Below are 21791 nucleotides of genomic sequence, written 5' to 3' on the forward strand. Positions count from 1 at the left end.
ATAGCCAGTTACGAAGGGGACGAGAAAGCAAAGGCCTTGTTGGAAAGGGCAGTTATCAGCAGAGATGGGGGCAGAGACTACTCCTTGGTGGGAGGCTTGTTGAGACATCAAGGAAGGCTGGTGGTAGGAAACAATGGTGAACTCAAGAAGAAGATAATACAATCCCTACATGAGTCTGCAGTAGGGGGGCACTCAGGGGTGCAAAATACATACATCAGAGTGAAACAACTGTTCTTTTGGCCATGACTCAAAACGGAAGTGAAGAAGTTCGTAGCAGCTTGTGATATCTACCAGAGATGCAAGAGTGAAACTGTGGCTTATTCGGGCCTTTTGCAGCCACTGCCCATTCCAGACCAAGCATGGGAGAGTTTATCTATGTATTTCATTGAGGGTCTACCAAAATCGGAAGGTAGGGACAACATTTTGGTGGTAGTCAATAGGCTAACCAAGTTTGCACACTTCATAGGACTCACACACCCCTTTACAGCCCAAGATGTGGCTAGAGTTTTCTTGGATCAAGTGGTGAAAATGCATGGAGTTCCTAAGACCATAATATCAGACCGAGATAAAATTTTTACTAGCCTTTTATGTGGGAGCTGATGAGAGCACTGGTAACAAGGTTGAACATGTCCATAGCTTATCATTCGCAAATAGACGGCCAGATAGAGAGGGTTAATCAAGGGTTTGAAACGTACTTAAGGTGTGTAAGTTTCCTACATCCTAAGAGCTGGCACAAGTGGTTATCCTTGGCCCAATGGTGGTACAACTCCAACCACCACACATCCCTTAAGATGTTCCCGTTCGAAGCCCTATTTGGTTACAATTACAAGCCGCCTATTTTACCAGCAATGGGGAATCATTCAACGATGGCCACCGTGGAGGGATATTTGCAACAAAGAAGGGAGGTTTTGCAACAGCTAAAAAGGGAGTTAGCTTTAGCCCAAAACAAGATGAAGCAATTTTCAGACCGCAAGAGGAGTGAGAGGAACTTTGCAGTGGGAGAAGAAGTGTATTTGTGACTTAGGTACCCTCATTGAAGTCCATATCTTGAGGGCAGGTGTTCAAGCTTAGCCCTAAATATTATGGGCCATTTTCCCATAATTGCTAAGATTGGACAGGTAGCCTATCGACTGCAACTTCCGGAGAACTCCCACATCCACCCAGTGTTCCATGTTTCCCTCTTGAAGAAGTCAGTAGGAGCACAAAGGGTGAGTCCCTCCTTACCTACGCTGCCCAGGAAATCCGTGAGACTCTAGAACTAGAGGCCATAGTGGACAAGCTAGTCATTTATAAGCAAGGGGCACCCCTAATCTAGGTGTTAGTCAAGTGGCAAGACAAGACAGCTGAGGACAACACTTGAGAATACCTTCTTGATTTGCTCAAGGAGTTTTCCAGATCAGCCAATCTTCTCAGCATTCTTGAGGACAAGAATTTTTGAACAAGGGGGGAAATGTCACGCTACGAATCTGACCTTAGGAATAGATTTTTATTTCTTGCATTCTGTTGGTGTTATTTTGGTAATTTCAATTTCTGTATTGTTGTGATTCTTTTGTTAGAGGTTGTTAGCTCAAAGGAATCCACGTGCAAGTGGAGTGAGCTGACAGAGGCGGTTACAACGGCCAGGCTGTAAGGAATCTTCCTTGACTGGTTGTATAAATCACCTTCTACCCATTCCCTAGAATTTTTATGAAAGAATATCAAATCAAATATTCCTCTCACAATCTCTATCTCTCAATTCTCTCTTACTTCTCTCTATCTACTTCATTTCTCCCTCAGCTCACTACTTAGTCCCTTAGAGGATATCTTCCCATTCATATTGAATAGGAAGAAGGAAGATTTGTCAGGATCGAGCCGTGGCAGAAGCTTGGCCATGGGGGAGGGGTGTGTTGAGTAAAATAATAGTATAAAAATAAAGTTAACCCACTATCTAACAGTTTAAACTTTTAGATGAGATAGTGGTTAACAATTCAACAATAGTAATATAGGAAGACACATTGCATTGCCAGCAAAAAAGGGGACAAAAGCAGGAACCAGTGGTGACAAAGAGTTCTAATTGTTTTTTGAGCTTATTTGCTTCAGATTCTTTTGAGGATTAGGAATATTATGTTTTTGTTTCGTATAATTCTATAGAATTTTGTGAGTACATAAATATCTTACAAGTGCAAGGATGATTCAATTTTCAATTATCTTACAAGTGTAAGGGTTATTCAATTTTCAATTATCTGACAAATATCTTACCAGTGTAAGGATTATCTAACAAGTGTACATAAATATCTTACTGAATTTGCATTCTTATTTGTCAGGTATTCTTCCTCTCTTCTCTATGTCTCTCCCCTTCTTCTTCTCTCCCCTATTAATGCAGGAGCATCACGGAATTTCTTTGATTATTTAGCTTAAGAATCTTTCGTTTCCATATTGTTTTGTTTTAATTTCTGGTCAGCTATTGTGTTTCATTTATTTTTTACAAGAGGTCATGTGATTAGCATGTGACATTTGATGAGTTTGGATGGCTGAGACCTGAGAGTAAATGGTTTTATTTAGAAATTACCAACTGGGATTTTATCTGGTTCAACGCTAATAAATCTTTAAGAACTAGTTATCAGCAGCTGTCTTATTCAATTTTATAAATTAGAGGCTTTATGAGCCCTGAACTCCCTTATTTTCGTTCCAGCTTTAATTTTACTTGATGTTTTTTCTAGTGGTTTGCTGTCATTCCCTTCTACTTCCACACTGGATTGTCTATACTTTCAGCACTTTGATGCTTCATTAGTTTGGTGTCAGAGCCAAAGATCCTATGTCAATATTCTTCTCAATGGTAAATATTGGCAAAATGTCTTGGTCAATTTTTTTTGACATGGTGAGATTGATCCAGTCAATGGTTAAGTTTGGTTTCAGAGCCAAAGATCATATGTCAAGATTCTTAGCAAAGTTGAAAATTGGCAGAATGTCTAGGCCAGTATTATTAACAAGGCAACATTGACCCCACCAAAATGGTTGAGACCAACAAGTTAGCAAATAAATTTATTCTTTTTTAGTTATTACGAGTCTTTGATTTATCTTATTCTATTTTGATTTTGTTAGGACTTTTAATAGATCATAAGATAGAATTTAAATGGTATTACATTACCATATGCAGTAGGATTAGTTTTAGAATAGCTGTAGGTGTTTTAGGAGCTCTATTGAGCCTATAAATAATTTTTAAAGTAGAGTCCCAAGGCAACTGTACAAAAAGATGAGAAGCTGGACATTTGAGCAAGGGCAATCAATTAGAATCAAGCAAAAAAAAAATGGAAATAGTGAATGAATCAAGATCTAGCTCTAAAGCTCAGTGGTTCAAGTCAATAAGCGAGGAGGCCTTCTCACTCTAGCTCAAGCATTTACTTTTCTATGGGTACAATTGAATGCAGATATCATGAACGAGAGGTGCAGGATGCCAGGCTGAGAATGCTTGAGGCTATAATTATTTATGTTCTTCAACAGTCTGCGTGATAACGCTGTAGTGAGGAGTTCAACTTTAATTGATCAACTAACGGAATCAACTGGCTTTACTTTGGGGCTGGACAGCCTGGACATGTAACTTAAGAAATGATTCATTCATTCTTTTGAAATATTTCATTGAGAGTTTGGAAAAGAAAAGAAGCCAGAAGGCTATTGGGTCGCGAGAGTCGAGGGAGAGTTATCTTTGTACATAGATTTACCCTTGCTTTTGCAAGGGATTGTTTTCAGAACTCAAATTTGTAACCTTTATGAATATAGCTTATTAGAATTATTAGTATAATTGTACATATTTTATGTGTGTTTTATTTGTAAATATTAGACCTTGTAATTAATCATAGGTTGAGCCTGTAGACTAAGGCCCATAGGTTAAGGTCCATTATGGTTATTATAAATAGTAAGCTAAGAGAGTTTAATTTTTTAGGTTTTTCTCTCTTAATTATTTTCTCACATGGTATCAGAGCCACCGGTGAGAAAAACCCTAAGTTGTCGCTATGTATCTTTTTCACCGGTTTTCAAACCCTAAAAAAAATCCTCTCTCTCCCCTCACCGCTACTGTTAAGGCCAGAACTCCACTGTCTGGCCACCGGTTGCCAACACTGCGGCCACCATAGGGTTCGTCGTTGTTAGATCGGCCGACCACCAGAGACCCATCGCTGTCGGAGCTGCCACGTGCCGTCGGAATTTTCTGGCCGGAGTCTTCGTGCCGGCGTGTGAGAACGCGTGCATCATCGGAATATCATTATCTTCTCACCAAAACCTCAATGAAGCCTCCTAAACTTGTCCCCAGTGTTTGTTTTCCCAAAAACTATCCTAATCTATGTGTATCAATTACCCATAGCTTTTAAACATCGAATTTTCAGTCTATTCGCCTATACCCCACCATGTCATCGTTGAGTGATGCCAACTTTACTCTTAGTGCCTCATTTGCATCTCAACCCTTCACCTTTTCCAACATAGGGACCCCTGTTATCACCTCTGACAAGTTGATAGGGCTTGCCAACTATCTCTCATGGGTAGCCTTTGTCAAGATGTGATTCAAGGGGCAGAGACAAGCAGACCATCTCACTAAGAAGGTAGAGAATGTCGATACAGCCAACAAGGCTAAATGAGAACATGTTGATGCTCAGTTGTGTAATATTTTATGGAATTCCATTGACTGATTTGTTTTGCAACTCTTTCGGTCTTTTTGAAACTTGTTATGAGGTTTAGAAGGAAACAGTTGAGTGTTATACCAACGATATTCAGCTTCTTTATACTCTTGTCCACTCTATCAAGAACATCTAGGAGGGTCAATCTATGGAATCCTATCCAGGCCAGATGCATTCTCTCATGCAGGAGTTTGAAGCTCTTCTTCCATACGCTGCTTCCAAAGCCACTCATGATTCTCAATGGGAAAATTTGTTCATGGTCCTTACTTTATCCGGTCTCAAGTTTGAGTTCGAGGCTGTCCGCCATCAGAACTTGACTAGGTCCACATTCCATGGATCCCTTACATATCATTGGTGTCCTCAACTCGCTATCGGCACCAGCATTCCTCCCGAATAGGACTCTCCTAGCTCATTCTCTCCGTCAGTGGTTCCTCTTGTCACGGATTCTGAGCCCAATAGACTTCCTGTTGCTCTCCGCAAAGGTACACAATCTACTTATAATCCACACCCTCTTTATAACTTTTTGTTCTATGACCGTTTGTCACTTGCTTATAGTGCTTTTGTTTCAAGTTTTTCCTCTATTTATATTCCTAAAACCACATGTGAAGCCATGTCGCATCCTGGTTGGCGCCAGGCTATGTTAGATGAGATTGTCGCCTTACATTCAAATGGTACTTGGGATTTGGTGCCTTTACCACTAGGAAAGAATCCCGTTGGTTGTTGGTGGGTGTTCACCCCTAAAGTGGGCCCCAATGGACAAGTGGATCATCTTAAGCCTCGCTTGGTTGCCAAAGGCTTTGCACAGATCTATGAGTTGTATTACGTTGATACCTTCTCTCATGTTACTAAGATGGCCTCTGTTTGCCTATTTCTTTCTATGGTTGTCATGCATCATTGGCCGCTCTATCAGCTGGATATTAAAAATGCCTTTCTCCATGGTGATATTTAAGAAGAGGTTTATATGGAGCAACCACCTGGTTTTGTTGCTCAGGGGGAGTCCAATGTAGTCTGCAAACTCAAGAAGTCTCTCAATGGTCTGAAACAATCTCCACGAGCGTGATTCAGCAGGTTCAACACTGTGGTTCAAGGCTTTGGTCTCAATCGGAGTGAAGCTGATCATTTGGTTTTCTGTTGACACTCATCTTCTTTATGCATCTACCTTGTTGTTTATGTGAATAACATTGTTATCACAGGGAGTGATTAGGTAGGCATACAAAAGCTGAAGGAACATCTACATTAACACTTTCAGACCAAAGACTTGGGCAAACTCCGATATTTATTGGGTATTGAAGTTGCACAATCAAGAGATGGTATCTCAATCTCTTAGAGGAAGTATGCACTTGACATTTTAGAAGAAACTGGTATGATGAATTGCAAACCTGTTAACACTCCAATGGACCCAAATGTCAAACTCTTGCCGAGACAGGGGGAGCTCTTTTTAGACCTTGGAAGGTATCGAAGACTAGTAGGTAAGTTGAACTATCTCACAGTCACTCATCTTGACATTGTTTTTGCTGTGAGTGTAGTTAGTCAGTTTCTCAATTTTCCATGTGATTCTCACTGGGATGCTATTATTCGAATTTTGAGATACATTAAAAGAGTATCGAGTAAAGGGCTACTCTATGAGGATAAGGGACATACAAATATTTGTTGTTAGGCAGATGCAGATTGGGCAGGATCTCCTTCTGATCGTAAATCAATCTCTAGATATTGTGTTCTTTTGGGAAGAAATCTAGTTTCTTGGAAAAGTAAGAAACAAAATGTAGTAATTAGATTCAGTGCAGAGGCAAGAGTATCGAGCTATGGCTGATGCAACTTGTGAGCTTGTCTGGCTTAAGCAACTTCCGCAGGAACTCAAGTTTTGTGAAGTGTCCCTTATGAAGCTTGTTTGTGATAATTAGGTTGCCTTGCACATTGCTTCCAATCCAATGTTCCATGAACGAACTAAGTATGTTGAAATCGACTATCACTTTATTAAAGAGTAGTTGGTTGAAGGTGTTATTGTTACAGAGTTTGTTAACTCTAATGATCAACTTGCAGATGTCTTCACCAAGTCTCTAAAGGGTCCTCGAGTAGAATATATTTGTAACAAATTTGGTGCATATGATATATATGCTCCAGTTTGAGGGGGAGTATTACAATTATTAGTATAATTGTACATATTTTATGTGTGTTTTATTTATAAATATTAGGCCTTGTAATTAGCCATAGCTTAAGCCCGTAGACTAAGGCCCGTTGGTTAAGGCTCATTATGTTTATTATAAATAGTAAGCTAAGAGAATCTAATCTCTTAGGTTTTTCTCTCCTAATTATTTTCTCACATAGCTTATTCTCGTTGAAGTAAAATTAAAATTATGAGCTTAAAGATAAATGAGGGCAATGGGCTCTTTTGATTTCTTTGTTTTTTTTTTAATTTTTGGTTTTCATTATCAAGGTTTTGTTTCAAAAAAAAAAAAAAAATACATTTCTAAAAGGCATTTCTTGTATTAGGTTGATTTATTTTAAACCCAACACAACTTTTGGACTAGAGTAGAGAGGAACCGACCCCTTTGTAACCACCAACCACATGTTGACTGGCAATGGCCTTCTAATGAGCAGATTTTGCTTTGACAATCCATCTAATGTTGTTTTCAACCCTTCAATCCCAGTTGTGTTCATTCAACAGCTTGTTGGCCTCTTGCCTCCAACAAGCTACCTTGTGCCTTTCAAGCCCTGATGACAAAGGTAAGGATGTTATGGGGGATGTGCAGCCATACAAGAAAGAAAGAAATTAGGCAATTAGGCTATACATAAATAGTTGGAGTGACTCCTGTTAATGATAAATGGATAAGACACTATAAGATGGTTTGGTAATATGAGAAGAACAATAGATCCTCTTAGCAGGACTTAGGAGAGTTGATGAAATGGAAGAAGTTTTTTGCCAAAGAGACACAGGAAGACCAAGAAAAACTTGACAAGGAACTCTTGGGCACTAAATGCATTATAATAGTCTCGTAGAAGAAATGGCCATAAATAGACATGATTAGCAAGCTAGATTCCATGTAGCCTACCCCATCTAGTGGGACACAGACTTGATGTTGCTGTATTCAATTGCCAAGGCATCCCACTCTTGCTTTTGCTACATGCCATATCAGCTATATGACTGACCATTTTAAACTTGGTGCTAAATCTAGCTTTAAAAGGCCAATTTGGTTCTCTTGTTAGCTGGTGATTAGTCTTATTTCTGTTTCTAATTGTTGTTTGCAAGGTTATGGATACTATGATGTTTCAAAGTATTTTATTTCTTGTTCATTCTCATATACATATTTGTGGATGTATTTGATATGATATTTGTAAGTGTATCCAGAGTGTGGCATAATGATAGGGTTGCTACATTGCAACCTGGAGGTCATAGGTTCAAATTAGGAAACAGCCTCTTTGCTAGGCAAGAGTAAGGCTGCATACAGTTGACCTTCCCTAGAGCCTGCAATACAGGAGCCTCATGCACTGGTTTCCTCTATAATATGTTTCTTTAAATGGCCCCATCCAAGAATGTTTTTTGAGGCATTATTTTCCTGTTTTATTTATGTAGGTTAAAGAGGCAAGGGCAGCAGCAGAGAAGGCACAGCAATTATTACAAAATGTGGCCAAAAGGAAAATGAGCAAGCAAATAGAAACACGTGGACTGGTAATTACTAGAGCAGTTTATGGAAGTCAAAAAGCTTTGAAGAAAAGAGATGAAGCAGAAGTAAAAGATGAATTAGCTTCACAAGTTATAGATGTCACTTTGCCACTAAATTTTCTGGTCAATGATTCTGGGCAACTTAAGGTACTTTCTTGCATGTCTGATATTTGATTGAATATTTTATCTGTATGGTTAGTGGAATGAAGAAGCTATTTGGTTTCTGCTGTGGTAAAGTCACACAAAATGCTGTGGAAATTGGAATTGTCTATTAAATTGTAAGTACTATATTGTAAACGAAAAGTTTCATAATTTTCTTGCCTTATCCGTTGCAAATTGTAATACTTTCTAGCAATATAGTAGTTGTTACATGACAATTGCTAACTGAACAAGAAAGATTAGTGCATCTTGTGGGAGTTATTAAATAATTTTAATAGGTAATTGAGATTATAAAATAAAACTACAATGTGGACAAAAATGGTCAAGTTGTTTTTGTTTTTTAGAAAAATTTTAGTCTGCAGTAGATAAACTGCTTGAAAGGGATCTTGTACAAGAAACTCTGCTTACATTATTGATCTATTTATTCATTTAAGAACTGCAAAATAATGATAAGTACAGATCAATCTAAAGTCAAACCAATGTGTTTTGGAATTATGAACACCTTTTCAGTAACATGAAATTGGGATTTCTTCAATGGATGCTAGTAAATGTAGGTTGCTATTCGAATGTAAGAGATACTGAGGCAAGTGTGTACAGGAATATTTTTTGATGGGTTATAAAGATGTAGATTTGGGGAATATGTATTCTCTCTCAGAAATAAGTCTCTTTTGAACTGGAAAGTGCTACTAATATGGCACATGTAGGAGATACTGCGCTGTTGGTTATGTTGTGGCCTGCGGGAAACTATTGCTGCAGTAACTACTTAGATTTCTATCCCACGACTCATCTTCTCAACTTACAGGACTGTTTTCAAGCAAAACTAATTTATTGAGTAAAAGGTCTCCTGATAGTTTATGCTTATGGTTGAGATATCTTTCAAAGTCCAGGTGGCTTCCTTCGTTTTATAATTACATAAAGTGACAGATTAAGGGGATCTGTCATTGATTTAGTTCTGCACAACTATGAAGAGTTTTTTCTTTGTTCTTTATGATGCTGTATAAGATCAAATACACTTGGCTTTGCTGTTCACCTGTCCTTTTTGGTGCCATGACCATAGTTGATTTCATACTGTACCAGTCAAATTCCAATACTCTCCTACCCATCACTTCTCCGTGCATGTATTGTACCTAAGATAATGCCTTAAGCAAATCAATTGAACCAAAATCTGCTCCAGACTCAGTAAGGCAACAATGTGGAGCTTACTATATCCTGTGTGAATATATCTGTAATCTAAGTGTCGTATATTTTTGGATGTTTATAATAATCAAGTTCTCATATTCTTTTGCAGCTTCACGAGGGTGTAAAGAAGTCAGGTATTATGGGCTTCTGTGACCCTTGTCCAGGAGAACCTAAGCAGTTGCATGTGGAGTACACTTTTAGTGGCCAGAGTTTTCAGGTAAAACATCTCAACATCTCTCTCTCTCTCTCTCTCTCTCTCTGCCCCTCTTTAAGCATTCGTTATAGATTTTAACTTAACTTGGTCTTGAACAGGTGGTAGTTGATGATTATGAAGAACTGTTAATACCCCAGGTAGCACACAGAATCTGAATGCCATCCAAGATTGCTGCTTACAATTTTGCACAACTCACTGTTCCTTTTGTGCGACATCCTTAACTGGATCATCCCCTTTTCTCTTTCCAATTATTTTGGTTTTTATGTTATATGTTATCCTAAGATTGCAACATTTAGTAAAGGAATGTACATGATTTTAGAAGGTGTGAAATTGATAAGGGAAAAAAATGAGAGGTGATTTATTGATTCTCATTTCTTTTGTCACATTTCTGAAACTCTGGATTGAGTTGGTTAATTTCGTCTTTTGATTGTTAGGGCACATAATAACAGTCTCCGTGTCACAGTGTTTACTTGAGGTTCTAAACTGGCAGTTAGTTAATTCTGATGGTACTGATGTACAATAGAATATTAGTGTTCATCAGCCAACATCTTATTTGTATCTGTGGCTCTTATAAAAGAAGGTAATAACCATGCAGACCTGCCCATCTTTTTAATTCTGTCCTTAGAGATAACTAGAGATATCATGAGACAGGACTGGAACATTTGCAGTAAATAACCCTGGTACACATTGCTGTTTTAAGTGTGAACTACTATGTTGAAGATTATTTGTATCATTAAACTATATTAAACTGAAGATTTCATGTATCAGAGAAAAGAAGATAAAACACTGAACTTTTTTTGTTCAACAAGATTTTGAACCTTTTTTTCTTATAATCCAGTGTTTTAATACCTGACAGATATGTGATTGTTCTAATATGCTAATTTTATTTGAATGACATAAAGTTGTAATATAAATATCTGTGATAATTTACATGAAGTTGCTCAATGCTTTAATTTCTCATTCAGTCTGTTGTCATCTTATAATGATTTATTATGTTTTACACTTGTCAATCTTCCTTTCCTTGCAAGTATTTTTGTTTTCTTGGAAGGATTACTTGCTGGTGTTTATTAAGAAATTGAACCACATCTGACTTCAGAAGTGGTGTGAGAGGAGAGAGAATTCCACATCATGGGACTTAAGAGAAGCTAAGATCTATCAGATTTGTGGGTGGGGGTTGGGGGGGGATAAGGAGTTTAAAGTCGTGTGACCCAGAGGGGGATTATGAGTTTAAAGTTGCATATCTTGGTCAAAACTATGCTTTCATTAATATAATTGAGCTCACTTATTTCAAAAAAAAAAATATCTTGGTCAAAATCATGCTCTTTGGCATGCCCCAGAACTTTACAACATACTTGAAGAGTCTGGTTGTCTTCCCCATATGAATATACTTGGGTGCTGGCATGAAAGTAGCATACCTGGAATCCATCTATGATTGAAATAATTGTTTCACTTTCTCCAAATGTTGGGAACGACAGTGATGAAATCAAGTAATACATTCTCACAGTCTAGAGGGGTCTAACAAAGGTCAAAGCAAACCCCTTGACTCACTGATGTTCTGGCTTGTTTTGTTGACACCTGAGGCAAATGCTCATCAGGGCATCAACATCAACATCATCATGCACGTAGGAGCAATAATTTCAAGCCCTTTCGGCATGCTGAATGCCCGGCCTATTTCTAATGTTTAATGACAGCCATGGAAAGAAGCAAACAAACTGAAGCAATATTAGCCACTAGGGAAAATGTTATCTCTGTAATAAAAGGCCAAACATCTGTGTGCAACCCTTGGCAACCAAGTGGACTTCCATTCTATCAATAGATCGCTTAGGACCAACTTTTAACAGTAAAAAACTAGTGACAACCAAGGACTTCACTGGAGGAAGTGGAACTAAATCCAAGTGTCAGCAAAGCAAGCATCTCCTCATCCATAGCATGATACCAACCAGGATGAACAAGGGCCTCTCCATCTATTTTAGGAATAGAAATTGAAGAAGAGCAAAGACATAGGGAGAATGGATAGAAGATAAACAATGATAGCTCAAGAAAGTGTAAATAGGATGAGAATTACGAGATGGAGTACCACTACAAAGATAAGGCTGAGGAAACTAAAGGAATAATGGCACCTGTAGGGAGGCAAGCATCTGAAGTAACTGCAGCATCTGGAGGAATAGGAGATGAAGAAACTATACCATCTGGAGGAATAGTAATTGGAAGAGAAGATGGCCGAGAATGATGTTGTCACACCCTCAGGTTGAGGGTTGGGCAATCTGGGAATTTGGGTGAAATCTCAAGAAAGAGGATAAGAGTTGAGGAAGAAACAAATAGAATGAGAGAGAGAGAAAATTGGAGAGGGAAATCGAGAGGAAAGGGAGTGAGGGAGTTTTGTTATTTCTAAAACTGCTCAACTCTTCTACAACAACCTTCTTAAAGGCTACTCTTTTCAGTTAGGTAAGTAACTGTCAATTGAAGGAGTTGTATTGTTATAACCACTTAACCACTACTTGTTATAGTTGGTTACAAGAGTTCACCCCAATGACTAATCTATCCTTGAGTCGTAACAATTCCCCTCTTGATGAGAAAATTCTTGTCCTCAAGAATTGAAAGCAGGTTAGTCGCTTGTGAGAACTGCTTCAACAAATCTAGCAAGTATTCCCAAGTGGTATGATCAGGGTGTAGGTGTGTCCACCTCAACAAGACTTGAGCAATGGGTGTTGTGCCCTAGTAAATTACGCCTTCAAGATCTTTCGCCATAGGGGGTAGAACTGGACTGGTAGAAGCATTAGGTCCCACTGATTTTTTTAGCAATGAGACATGGAACACTTGATGTATTTTCACTCTCGTAGGCAACTGCAACCTGTAAGCCACCTTTCCTACCTTAGCTATCATGGTATAAGGCCCAAAGTATTTTGGGTTGAGCTTCGACACTAGGGTGGTTGAAAAAGTAGGTTGTAGGAAGTGTTTGACCTTGAGAAACACTCTATCTCCCACTATAAATGATCTCTTACTCCTTCTCCTATTGGCAGTCTGTATCATTTGGTTCCAAGCTGCAACAAGTTCCCTTTTTAAGACTGTTAGTACCTCCTGTCTCTGTTGTAAGTAATGCCCCACTTCTGTCATGGTGGTTGGAGAATTAGGAATGGCTGGTAACAGGGGAGGGTTGTAACCGAATGTTGCCTCAAAAGGTGTCCATTTTCTAGCACTATGGTAGCTAGAATTGTACCACCATTGCACTACAGACAGCCGCTTGTTCCAACTCTTGGGCTTAGTAAAATAGATGCATCTCAAATATGCCTGAAGGCATTGATTCACCCTCTCAGTTTGGCCATCGGTTTCCAGGTGATAGGCTGTTGACATGTGCAGCCCAAATTACTATTAATATGCCTATGCTTCAACTGGAAATTCCAGTATTTGAGGGTATGAAACCAAAGTGGTGGATCCACCATTGTGAAAGATTATTTGAATTCTATCGTATTAACAAGGAGCAGATGGTAACCTTAGCAGCAGCCTATCTCAACGATTCGGCTGACTCATGGTATCAAGGTTGGAGACAAGCCAAGAGTGGTGAGACTAGCTGGGATGAATTTTCAGGGGAGTTATGTGACCAGTTTGGAGAAAAGAGAATGGCAGATGTAGTCGAAGAATTTAACAAGTTAAGGCAAGAGGGTTCGGTGGTAGAGTACCAAATGAAGTTCAAAGAATTAAGAGTGTTACTATGGATCTCTCAACCAATCCTAACGGAACCATACTTCGTGTCTAGTTTCATTAGTGGATTGAAGGATGAGCTGAGGCCTATGGTTAAGATGATGATGCCAACATCGGTGAAACAAGCAGCAGAGAAAGCTAGGTTGCAAGAACTGACTTTGGAGGCAATATTCAAGAAGAATATGGTCTAGATTAGGCCTAACCTGACCCAAAATCAACAATTAGGAGGTGGCTTCAAAACTGCAGCGTCGGGTCCAGGTCAAGGAGGGGTCAAGATTCCATCTAATCAAGGGGCAAATAAGAATCAGACCATAGAACAGCGGGGACAATTGGGATTATGTTTTAAATGTGGGGAGAAGTACAGTCCAGGGCATCAATGTAGGAGGCAATTGTTGAATATGGAAGGGTTTGATGAAGAGAATGAAGGAGGAAGGGTAGAGGAAGTACTCGAAGACACCATGGAAGAGGCACAAGGGGATGAGGGGGGAGAGATTTCTTTCCATGCATTGAAGGGGGGCCCAACTGGAAAATTCATTAAAGTGAAAGTGCAGGTGGGGAAAAGAAGATTAACAGTGCTGATAGATAGTGGCAGCACCTGTTTCTTGAATAAGGCCATTGCTACAGGTCTTAAATGTGAATTGACAGAAACAAACCCCCTTTCGGTGACTCTGGTGAATGGAAACAGGATGTAAAGCCATTACAAGTGCGCTGACTTCAAGTGGCAAATGCAAGTGGTGGAGTTTATGGCTGATTTGAGGATGTTGGAATTAGGGGGATGTGATATTGTTTTTGGGGTAGATTGAATGAGAATTGTAAGTCTGTTGACTTTTGACTTCAACAAATTGGAGGTGATGGTTGAGATTGAAGGGGAGAAGTTAACTTTGGTGGGCAGCCTAGAATAGGGTGAGTGCAAGATGATCTCTGGGAAAAAGCTACAGAAGCTAATGCAGAAGAAAGGGGGGCAGATCACTCAATTGTATTCCATACAAGCAGTGGAATGGGAGGTAGAAGGAGTAGAAGGGGAAGGGCAGCAGGCGAACTCCGGCCCAGCCATCATCCAACTCCTTACTAAGGTAAAAACTTGTGATGACTTGCACTTACTATTGACTGAATTTAAGGACTTATTCATAGAACCGAATTCCCTACCGCCTCAAAGGCCTTTTGACTACTCTATGCACCTTAAGCCTAACACCGAACCTGTGAATATTCGATAGGAATTGTACTGTTCTAACCACTTTACCACTAGCTGTTACAGCTGGTTACAAAAGTTCACCCCAATGACTAATCTACCCCTGGGTTGTAACAAATGTTTGAAATGTCAAGAGAAGACTTGGAGGATCAAAAAATACAAAGAGAAAGAGAATATAAGGGCTCTTGAGGAAAAAGTAAAGAATGAGGAATATGCCCATTAAGAATAGTTGAAGGCATCCAATTAATTAGATAGCATGAAGTCAAATGAGCAGCATCCCAGAAAAGAAGAGGAACATGCATATGAATTAATAGAGTACAAGATGTCTTAATGAGATGACGATTTTTGTGTTCTGCGATCCAATTCTGTTGTGGAGTATTTTTGTGAGAATATCCCAAGATCCTCCTTAGTCAATGTACAGTTAGGAATATACAACTTTTAAATTTCCTTGATTAGGCTGATTGCAGATTCTTAGGAGTTTCCTAGTTTAGTGATATGATTAGATCTTCTCTGTGTATATATAATGCATGTACAGTTCTTTCGATATAATCAATAGAGAAATTGCCTTCTTCACAATATGGACATGAAGTTTGGTGAAGAATACCATGAGAAGATTGAAAAGATTTGAAGCAATACTCATTGGTGTTATCACTCCAAAGGATATGAATAGAAGAATCAAACTACATCTTAACCTCATCATAAAATGAAGTGAATAAAGACAACTGATTAGTTTGATCCTTCATCAATAGAGCCAAGTACAATGAGAGTAATTAACAATAAAAGTAACAAAGTAAGAGAAACCTTATTTATATTTAACTCTACTTGGACCCCAAAAATCAGGAGAATAAGCTCTTTTATAATTTGATTAGGAAAAGAAGATTGTATATGCTTGCCCAATTGGCAAGATTCACAATCTAAAGATTGTAAAGAAGACAATGTTGGAACCATCCGTTTTAGTAAAGACAAATCAGGATGGCCCAATCTACAATGAATATAGGTGTGGTTGTAGTAATAGTACAAATAGATGGTATAGAGAGATGATAAGTTGCTCTGATTCATGTTGTGTGTCATTCATCCACCAGTACTCTGATCCTGCACCAAAACAGAATTGGAATAAAAGATATCGCAGCAATCAAGAGATTTTGTCAAGCGACTAATGGAGATTAAACTGTATGGACAGTGAGGTACATACAGGACTGAGTAAAGAGATAACAAAGGTAATGGATTGGCTTGGTAAATACTCATGGGAGTGGCCATAAAACCATCAGTGACAGTAATAAAAGGCAATGTATTAGAGGTCTTAATTGAGAAAACAAAGATTTATTACTAGAAATGTATTCAGAGGGTGCAGAATCAAGGATCCATGGAATAAGCAATGAATGAGATACAAAAAATAGAAGAACCTGCTACTAGAAAAGTAACAGAACCTGCAGCTTGTGCAACTGAAGCTACAGAACTAGATGCCTGATTTGTTGCTTGGAATTGGCAAAATTTAGCTAACTCCTCCACAGAAATAATCTCTTGGCATTCCTTAGAAAGTTGTGTGGAGATCTAGTGCCTGCTCTAGATTTGTGTTCTCTTCCTGGATAATTGCCCTCAAAGCCATCTTTTGATTATTAAGACGGTGTAAGCTAGTAGTTGTCAAGTGGTGGTATCTCCATAGGTAGCGAGCTAGTTGATCATTGTCAGGAACCAATCCCACATCTGCAGTCTATTTGGAGAGGTTTTGGATATATTACTTGACCCCAACAGCCTAAAAAGTTAAGTTTTGTAAGCATCTTTAGGTGAGGCCCTGCAGTGTTGACAATGTCCTACTATGTTGCCCGGTGACTTGAGATTATGGAGCTTTATGCTTTCCACCTTGGCTCTTTAGTGGGTTATGCTAGCCATTACTAGGTTTTTGTGCTTGGGGCGAGCTTCCCACCTCCAGTAAGGAGGTTTGGTGGATCTATATCCTTATGTGCCATTGGTGTAATTGGAGGGAGAGAAACATGAGACCTTTTCAGGACTCGGGAGTTTGGTTTTGTATGAAGAGTTACATCATTGCTCTCTGTGTTTTTGGTTTAAGGATGGACACCCGTTCTTGTTTGTTCTTTATTGTGCCATATTTGGTGACCTGTATTTTGTTGTTTGACATCTAACAGTAGCTTCTAGATCCTCCTTAAGAACTTTTTGTTGGAGGTTTGTCCCCTTAAAGCAGTTTTCTTGTATGCACTTTGTACTTGCCAGAAATAAAATGGAAATTAACAGGCAGTGTTATGTGACTGGTTTTGTTGAAAAGGTACCCTCATCCTGCTCTCTGTAAGGGTCCCAGAGACTACCTTGAAGGGCCTGCAATACAAATGTCCCTTGATCTAACTCTACTACAGGAGGCAGTGGACTCGCTATTGCAGTTCATCTGGGTGCCCTTGCTGAAATAATCACCACTTGTCTTATAGCAATTGTGCTCCCCAGGCCACTTCTATGCAGTTAGGCAGGGAAAATCGAGCTTCAGTGACAGGAATATAATAATGTGTATCCCTAAAATGACACAACATAGAATTTGAGTTCTCTCTCTCTCTCTCTCTCTCTCTCTCACACACACACACACTCTGTTCTCACATCGTATGATAAAGGAGGAGATGATGGAAATAAATGAGATTTCAATCTTTTTGATGATTTAGGCGAAAGAAATGAAGATATGAATTAAGGAATTCTGTTGGAATTTTTAGAAATTTACCAGTGTCAGGGATTCATGGAGATGTTCACCTGCTTTCCTGAGATTATTCATATAGATCGATGGGGTCCTTAGGAGGGAATATGTTTAATAGTAATCTACATTGGCGATTCAAGGGCACCAAGGAGTGAGCTAGGACTGGACTACCAGCTGCTGAATTGTTTCGAGGGCCAACTGAAGTGATGATTGCTTTTGGTGCAAAGCAGGGGAGAATTCTTTGTTCTGAGGTAAATCAATTGCTGTAGATAGCATGTTTGCTCTTTTAACTCCTTTACAGGAATGAATTGGCTATTTAGTTATTCTTCCTTCCTCCTGCTGCTGCCATGCCCAACAAAGTAACATTCAATTGAAGGTATTCTTACCAAATTTTAACTCCCATGTCCAAATTCCAGATTTTGAATTTGGGTAATGATGCATAAAATAGAAATTCTGTACTACGTACATAATAATATGGCTTGTAAAATACCATGTATATGTACAAGGAAAACATCAAAGTGATTCATAATACAAAAATATCAAGGTTTGTTCTTTTTGATGTTTTCAACCCGTTTTAAGTTTTCAATTTTTGAAAACGCATTATCTTTATTGTTTTCAAAAATGTATTTTTAAAAATAAAGAAAAAAATTATAAAGAAAATTTAAAACAAAAATATTTTGTTATTTTGGGTGTTTTCAGTGAAAATTCACTCAAAACACAAAAACAAGCTCACGCAACCTCCCCCAACCCTCCAATCTCGCATCTCTCTCTCTCAAGTCTCGGCCAAACACTGTGCTTGCCATCTCTATCGCTGCCATGAGTCGCTATTGACCTCGTCTACCACCACCATCAACCATCGTCGACTGCCCCCTTCCCCATCGCTATTCGATCTTCTCTCATGTCTCATCTCTTCTCTCAACTATCCCTCGCCATCATCGTCATGGTCACAAGCTGCCATCGTCGAAAGCTGTCGTCAACTGTCCCCCACCATTCAATCTTGTTGGTTCTATCATTTCTTATGTCTTCTCTCAAACACCTCCTGCCATTAGATCTATGGAGATTTAGCCGTTAAATCTTGCTAGTTTTTGGGTATGTTGGTCGATAAACTCTTGGGTGTTGGGTGGTTGTCTCTGATCGTCGAAAATCACCGATTGCGATGGCCGATGGCAATTGGCAGTGCTGTTTTGAGTTTGGCTTGGAGATTCTAATGGTAGGTTCTGATCGTGTGAATCTTCGATTGGCGGTGGTCGCCGACGACATCATTGGCGTCAGAGAAGATGCAAGGTGTCGAAGAAGAAGAAAAGAGAAAAAAAGAAAAGGAGGAAAAAAAAAAAAGGGAAAAAATTATATTTATATTATAATTAAAAATATAAGATAACATATATTATATTATTAAGTGTATAATTTAATATAAAATATTGTTAAGATGTATGTTAGTAATTTATTATTTTATTTTAATAGTAATATTTTATTAAAAAGAGTTAATTTTATTATTTAATAATTAAATTCATTGAATAAAATATTATAATAACAAAAAAGAAATAATTTTTTAAAATTTCAAAACAAATGCATTTTCTAATTTTTTGTTTTTAGAAATAATTTTTCAGAATGATAAAAAGAATGCATTTTTAAAAATCTCAAAACAGATACTGAAAACGTAAAACTAAAAATGAATTTAAAACTTAAAACTCAAAACTGAAATACGAAAAGAAAGTCACCTTAGTTTTATATTATTTTTTGTGACTTCTGTAATGGTACCATTTCCCTTCTGAACTTCTTGATGTTATTTTCCATTCTGATTATTTGAATTTTTTTTTTCCTGATTAGATTTGGCTATAAAGCTTAAATAAATTCTCTTATTTGGATCATCATTGAGCACTCAGAATTTCCTTATTCCCCTATTTACTCTACTAGTTGCATAATTTTACCCCCAACTCCTGCTCCATGGAATATGGCGGTTTCAGTTACGGTTTTCTCAATGGCCTATATTTAGGAAGATGAGAGAAATCTCCGTCCACAAACAACTTTGATGGGTAGATTGGAGTGCCTTTAAAAGTTACATTACTTTAGATGTAGACCATGAATTGAAGTTAGCTCAATGGTAAGACACACTTATATGCCAAGTTTTGCGTTTGGATCAGACTATTCTTCTTCCCCTCGTCTTGCTTGAATATATTTCTTTTCCTTTTTTTTTTTTATTTTTCCGAATAAAGATTTGGTTGCAGATATTTCATTCAATCATTGCAAAAGGTAGATATGTGGTCCTTAACTTGGGGCTGTCTGTTACAAGGTAGATTATGACCTGTGACCTTATATGCCCATCCAGATTCATTGAAGCTTCCAGTTGCCAGAAGCAGCTGTATCCCTGATCTTCGAAAGATGATTTGCTTGGACATTTAACCAACCAGGGCTTTCCCATCTTTGAGGATATGATTCAGGTGAAAACTTGGGTGGGTGGGTGTGGGGGTGAAAACAGGAATACTGTGATGACAATAAGACTTGAACCGCTTTGTTTTTAACACCTCCACAACGAGTTCACATGCACAGCATGTGCTAAGCTTCAATACAGCTAGCATGGCTCTAAAGTGGCAATTGTTTTGGAGCTATGGTTTGGGCACTAGCTTTGCAGTTAGCTCATGTAAATGCAGTCCAATTTTGACACCTTTACAGAAAGTCGAATATTGGGCTGACCAAACAAAAAAAACAGTATTATTAGTGTTTTCTAGGGTGGTTTAAAGCTTATCTATTCGATTTGACATCATAGATTTAGAACATGAAAATAATCTCAAAATGAGCTGAATGTCTCATTTTATATTAGGCATTGAAAAATAAAAGAATTAAGGGTGTCTTCGGTAATGATTCTTAAAGCATTGGCTAGGAAGGTTTTATGTAATAAAGTGCTTATTAGTTGAAAGATTAATATGAAGGTGATTATTAAAGTATTGGTTAGGAAGCTTTTTAACTTCAAAGTTGGCCCTTCTATTTGAGTCTGGATTAGGTGATGAATTGTCCCAAGAGAATCTGTAATTGTTGAAGGAATTAAATGATTGAAAAACTGCTTACGGATGATGAATGTTATAGGGTCATATTTTTATACAAAAAAAAATGTAATTTAAAGAATAATATTTTTGGATTAATTGTTTGGGCAGTTTCCCCCATGCGAGTAAAAAGGTTAATTATGAAAATGTCATAGTTAAGCTGTTTTACTAATAGTATGAAATTTCTATTAAAGAACATCATTTATACATGGTGGGGGTTTTGGTTTGGGGTGGGGTGGGGGAGGGATGGGAATTATTATATTGTTGTATATTAAAGCATTGATCATATGCTATATTAAATGGCAGAGTTTGGTGTGCTAAAGAGGCTGTGAATTGTAATATATTCAGGAAAAGTACAAATGGCTAAGCTTGACTTGAAAAGGGAAAGCAGTGGGAGAAAAGATAAAGATTAATATGTTAACACAGTCGGAATTGGTGAGACACAAAATGTACTTTTAGTTAGGTGCACCCTCCATTACGCAAAGCTATATTCTGGGGACCATTTAAGTTAAAGGACAACAATAGGCTTTGACCCAGAATTGAAATTTCCACAATATAATAATATATAGTGCCCTTAAAAATGTTCATTTTTATAGTGGTTAGGACTTAGGATAGGAGCGGGTCATCGGTGGGTGGGTGGGTGGGTACGATAAGATATGTTGAAGAAGGCAGACATCCTGGACTCTTCTTCCTTCAATCATTACTCTCTCTCTCTCTCTCCATATATATAAATTTATAAAAAATTGGAGAAAAAGCATGGTTGGTTGTTTCGATTAGGGTTTTGGTGATGGTGATGGTGACCCATAGCCAATTATGATGAATTGTGTTCATTCGTGTATCAACAAGAATCAGGTACGAAATATAGTAAGAGGCTAATCCATGACCACCCGTTGTTGTTAAAAGGATTCAAATTAAGAAGAATCTGTTGTATTGATTATCTCACCCTCAACAAATTCATCTACTTTTGCTTTTTGTTTGTTTTTACTCGCCAAAATGGGTTCTTTCACTTTCTCAAATCAAAAGTAATTTTGAGAAAGAAACGATATGCTTCCAGCTAACGATTTGACATAAATTTCTTAAATTAATTTAATCCACATGTTAATGTCATCTTGGGTGGGTGGGTGGGCCCAGTCCATATTTTACCCTCAAATCTGGTTTTGGAGTTTGGGTTTTGCTCTTTTGTCTGTAATATATCTGTTTGGAAATATGCTTCTATTATGGGTCATATTGGATTGCATTCTTTTTTTTTTTCTTTTTTTTTTATTATTTTAGTTTGGAGTTACTTTTAATTTTGAATTACATTGTATAATAAGA

General features: G+C 38.0%; 1 protein-coding gene across 4 annotated transcripts in view; it reads left to right on the plus strand.

Moving 5' to 3' along the window:
- The window catches only part of LOC127814215 (chaperone protein dnaJ 13), a 96936-nt gene extending 77147 nt beyond the window's left edge, over nt 1-19789 (plus strand). The window contains exons 11-14 of one of the 4 annotated variants that reach the window (XM_052355574.1): nt 8218-8454; nt 9755-9862; nt 9958-9996; nt 19766-19789. In XM_052355574.1, coding sequence (XP_052211534.1) covers nt 8218-8454; nt 9755-9862; nt 9958-9996; nt 19766-19774 — 393 coding nt within the window. In that variant the 3' untranslated portion in view covers nt 19775-19789. Of the gene's footprint in view, nt 1-8217; nt 8455-9754; nt 9863-9957; nt 10473-17028; nt 17888-19765 lie in introns of those variants that run through there. The other 3 variants (XM_052355573.1, XM_052355571.1, XM_052355572.1) reach the window with 3 other exon arrangements.
- Nucleotides 19790-21791: the final 2002 nt, after the last annotated feature.

The sequence above is a fragment of the Diospyros lotus genome, chromosome 12 (assembly GCF_014633365.1).
Source record: "Diospyros lotus cultivar Yz01 chromosome 12, ASM1463336v1, whole genome shotgun sequence".
NCBI classification, from domain to species: Eukaryota; Viridiplantae; Streptophyta; class Magnoliopsida; order Ericales; family Ebenaceae; genus Diospyros; species Diospyros lotus.